This window comes from Pinus tabuliformis, chromosome X (genome assembly GCF_031772625.1).
Source record: "Pinus tabuliformis cultivar Carrire ecotype Pingquan chromosome X, CPIR1, whole genome shotgun sequence".
NCBI lineage: Eukaryota > Viridiplantae > Streptophyta > Pinopsida > Pinales > Pinaceae > Pinus > Pinus tabuliformis.
In genome coordinates, this window is record NC_142308.1 from 1,374,624,024 (window position 1) to 1,374,629,192 (window position 5,169).

Below are 5,169 nucleotides of genomic sequence, written 5' to 3' on the forward strand. Positions count from 1 at the left end.
AAAGGGAGTTAAGGCAATGGATCCTCGAGAATAAGCAACTCAACCAGGTCTTGACAAACCCCTAATATGCATGTGGTCAATTTACGTTGGCACATTAAAACTCTTATTGGAAGAGTTTTCAATAAACGATTTGACACACAACAACATATTTTGATCTGGATGGTAGAAATGACAGAGACACGAGGAAGGAAAAAGATGAAAGTCTTTAGCTTAGCTAGAAAGAAAGCAAACACCATCGTCACCCCTTTGATGAAGACAATGATTCTCCTCCACCAATCCAAGTGGACACTCCGACGTCATGAAATGATTAAGCAAGTTGGTTTACTAGTTTACATTTTTTGTAATTACCTCATTTTGACTATGATTGTTAATCACTGGCAATGTATCTTAATTAGTTATATTTTCAGTGTAAGTGACATACTAATTCCTTACCGATAAGTAATGTGAAAATTTTGAATCTCTACAACTAGTCTGCTTTCCCAAGTGGCAAACTAATCATAAAGGAAAAATAGTCATGTGTCTATTTTTTGAAAGTTAATACAAATTGTCTAACCTTACAAAAAAAGCAACAAAATTAAGATATGCAATAGAATTAGAATAAGAAGAAGTAGGAGAGAAGAAATGGTGGTGGGGAATAATCTAAAAATTGTGTTGTCTTCTGAAAACTATGATTTTTCTATGGTTAACACTTGCAAATAAAATACTTACCTAGGATAATTGTGAGAAAAGAAATCGACATGAGCCAGCTTGGTGTGTTGTGTGTAACAAAGATGGAGAAAATGTTAATAATCTATTTATGCATTGTCTTTATACAAAATAGATATGGGTTGAAGCATACAAAAGATGGATGTCTATGCGAAATGGAGAGGGTACTCCTTTCCACCTATGTTGTATCCTCCTCAGCTACTTGATGCCTTCTCGTGACTAGTTGACACTTGGTCTCACTAATGGAACTTTAGGAGGTGTTGCTTTCAAAAATGCACTGCAACATTAGTCTTCAACTCACTCTTCCTCTCTTTTGGTGCATGAAGTCCCTTTCATTTCCATCCCCATTCAACCTCAAGCTGATGAAAAAGAGAATTTTCTCAAATCTGACAACTTGGTTTGCCATTTTTTTGGGTTTTGGCCACGACTTGCAGATCTTCATGTCTGGATAGTGAAATATTGAATACAATGAACAAACAAGAAGTTTTCATTCACCCTTGTGCGAAGGGATTTTTTGTTTCTAAGTTTGATAGTGTCAAAGTTAGGGATTTGATCCTAAATTTAGGTTTGTCGTTTTGGTTTAATACATGCCTACACTTGAAGCCCTAGTCTCCCTCATGGGCGCTTCACTAAATAAACCTGAGACATAGCATGTGTGTTGATGGTATACTAAACAATACCCTTAATTGACTACATATTGGAAAATACCTCTAAAAGTCACATTATTTAACCCCCTACCAATACGAACCGAATACACCTTCCCAATTTAAAATATTGATTGAACTATTGCAACATATGCCAAAATCTATGTGGAAATGGATTAAATTCAACTTCATTTTTTTAGCTGAAATTATTTTGGTAAATATTTTTCCCAGACTCAGAAATTAGAGTATGAGCAAGTATCCTTGCATTGTAGGTCTTGTTTTGAAATAAGCCATATACCAGGTCAATGTCAAAATGGGTTTGAGAAAAGTTGAAAGCAATAGTGAGAATTAAACCTGTGAGTTGGTTCTACAAAGGATCACCATATAGTTTCACGGAATAAATCTCCACTAATTTCTCCTTCGCCTCAAGTGACTCCAATTTCTTAAGAAAAACAACAAGTTTCTCAAAGCCCAAAGAAAGAAGATCGGATCCCACCTAACTCAAGGCAAGTAACCCATGATAAGCCAAGCCCTCTCCCAGCGCCAAGTTGGGTAGTTCTAATTAATGTAGTCAAATCTCTAGAACAAGAAGGCTCCTTAGTTCAAGATACTCTGGGCGTGGAAGAATTAACAAGCACTTCACCTACTTTCAAAGAAGACTGGAATAAAGCAGGGAAGAAGAAGAAGAAAAAATATTTTGTATAATCCTAATCAATGGTGACAAAATGTTGGACTCAAAAGCTAGTTTAATCGTATATATTTTTTTTACTATTATGTAATCAATAAGTAAGAATATACTCATGTAAGAAATGTCAAAATGTAGCTCTTTTAAAAATTTGGCAAAATAAATCAATTCTTTTTTATTAGGCATTTTGAATATATAGATCTTCTAGCCTCATAATTTTGGCAAACTAGTAATTCTTGATGTAAGTCAATTACATGCTATGAATATAGATGTTAATATAAAAATCTCAATTATCATTAAAAAATGCTATCCATAATTTTTTCACCATAATTTTGATATTCTTTGTTTCTTGCATTGTGAATAAATAAAAGTACATTAAGTTATCTTACTAAATAATAAAAAACAATCAACTCACAATAATATGACATAAACTTCATTAATCTTAATTTTAGCTATAATTATATAAAAATCAACTAGTAAATTTTAAAATATGTAACTTACTATTAACATTATTTATTTAACTAATCAAATAGTTAATATTATTTATTATTTGTTTTATTTTTAATGAAATAAAAATATATTTTATTTTTTAGTAATAATAAAAAAATATTTTAAAATAAATGAAAATCTCTGAAAACAAAATTTTATAATAAAAATGTTATAAATAGAATAGAATTATAAATTATAACAGAATTATTTCCATATATAATCCAAACTCATTTCAATTAAAAAAATCAATATTATCCATCAAATGTTCTTATTATCCCCGCCAAGGCATGTCCAAAGCACATGGGGAGGATTTCCAATGAAGCGTTCCTTACTACCTGATAATAAAGAAGGAAAAGAACCGAGGTGGGGTTAACTTGATCACAAGTCAAGGTCAGTCAGAAAACGACCTTCTTTGGTTTTGCCTGAAATGTACAACTTGCACTTCTCAACTGTGTTTTTTTTAATCCACTTGCCAAGTGCTTTGAAGATAAGGGCAGGGATGCCCTTGCGGCTTCACGGTTTTCCAGACGAAACCATCGGCCCTCACGGTGGTCGGCGGACGCGCAAACACTCAGTCAAACGGCACGTTATCTCTACGAACACGCCAGCGTGGACACGTGGCCATAAACAATTGTCAATGATCCTTCGCATTTTCTTTGCTGCTTCTAACCAATATTATCTTGCCTTCATGAATCTAATTAATCATAATATACAGCGAATTATTATTACTCAAAATATAATAAATCAACGATTTAAGAGCTGGGTCATGGCCGCCGCTGACTAGACTGCCTTTGATCAGGTCCGCTTAACATTAAAAAAATAAACTAAAACATAACTTTTTTATTTGTTATAAAAGGAGAGAGACGCCTTGAGCCTTCCAAGAGTTTTCATGGAAGGTCGACGGGACGAGCAGCAACAGGAAGTCTATTTCTTTGCTTATTTGCCCTCTCTACGCTTCATTCATCAAGCTTTTGACAACTGGTAAGATCTTGCCTTCATTTTGTTTCGTTCAGAGAAACTGGCTAGATATGGGGACTGTTGTCCTTCCCGCCCGGGATTTTCTGGCTCACCATCAGAGTCATCCGACTGTTGATTTCTTGGGCTTCTTTTATCCCAAGAAATCATACCCACATCCGCAATCGAAGAGGAAATCTGGTCATGGCCATGGCTTTTCTCCTCAGAAATCTAAGGTTAAGGGTGAAAACCCTGAGAAGAAACGGCCCTGGAAGCCCAAACCCCAGGAAGAATCATTTCCCGAGGTGGGAAAGAGGGCCCTCAACAGAATTCATAAAGTCGGTGACAGAAAATTTGGCCATGTTGATGACCAGACATTGAAGAAAGAGCCCGCTAAAATTCCTCTATCAATGGGGCAAGTAACAATTCTGAAGCGAGGACAAGCATTAAAGCCTAGCAATAGTGATAGTACAGGTCAGCTGGAAATTGCAGACAAGACAACGGGCCCCTTATTTGTAACCCCGACCCAATTCATGCATCAAGATCCGAGACTTCTTTCCCAGGATCGAACCATGAAATCAAGATCCGTTTTCTCAATGGAATCCGAAGCAGCGACTCCGCCCAGATTCGAAACTGAGATCGCAGAGGGAGGTAACGGCATGAAATCCCCCAATTTTCCGGTTTTTATTTCGGAGAAATGGGCCGGTCCAGCGTTTGCGAATTCGCCCAGTCCGAGCTCCTTGCCTTTACCCAGTTTCTCGATCAAGAAATCCAGTCAAGAGTCGGCTGAAATCGATAGATTTGCAACAAGGGATCTGAGGCGCCTGCTCGGTCTGGATTAAGCAGGTTGCGTCTAATTTCCCCTGATGTTGAGGTCAAATGGTAAGCCTTAAAGCGCTCTCTGCGATACTAAGGTTCTTCCCCTATTTTTCAAGTGGAGAATCTGGTCGCGTAAGCTCCCAAGATTTTCTTGTGCCAAGATGTGGAACAATTCTAACCCCGTAGGTAATGAACAAAGTAACTAGCGGAAAACTCATCCCCACTGTCAGAATTAGTAAAATTGAATTGAATGATATCAATCGTACCAGTCCCTTAATCAATACTTGTGTGTGAAGCAGCAGGAGGGGAATCGACACAGAAAACATACCTTGGATGGTATGTTGGGTCGTTTGTATTATTTCAGTAATTACCATCATAAACCATTTTTGGGGATGTATGTGATGAATTATCAACCATTTTAGGGGATGCATGTGATGAATTATTGATTTCCTAATAATAATGATGCCAAAGCAGCTAGTGCTGCGTTTTGATTACAATTTTCTACATTTTTACAATTTACATTTTTTTTCTAAATTTAGTTTTAAAAAATCCTAATTGGTTGAAATAATCATAAAATTTGGAATTTTGATAAAAAGATAAAACAATATAAACCATATTCATTTTAAAGATTTGCATTTTTCTAAACTAAATAAAAAAACATAATAATCATAGAATTTGGAAAATTTTATAAAAAGGTAAGAGAATGTAATCAATATATTGCACAATTAAACATAACATTATATCATGCATTGATTTAATTTTTACAGTTATACTACTAGGAAAATGCAACATAATTCATAAGTCAATATGAAAATGATGAGCATATACTCCTTGGAGAATCGGTAGATAGAAAGCACCCCTTTACTATGAATA

The 5,169-nt window shown here is 35.4% G+C and overlaps 1 protein-coding gene across 1 annotated transcript; it reads left to right on the forward strand.

The window, feature by feature from the left end:
* The first annotated feature begins 3,386 nt into the window (after positions 1–3,386).
* LOC149145176 (uncharacterized) lies at positions 3,387–4,705 on the forward strand. Its single transcript, XM_089449777.1, has one exon. The coding sequence runs from the start codon at positions 3,552–3,554 to the stop codon at positions 4,317–4,319; it is 768 nt and encodes a 255-aa protein (XP_089305903.1). The 5' UTR covers positions 3,387–3,551; the 3' UTR covers positions 4,320–4,705.
* Positions 4,706–5,169: the final 464 nt, after the last annotated feature.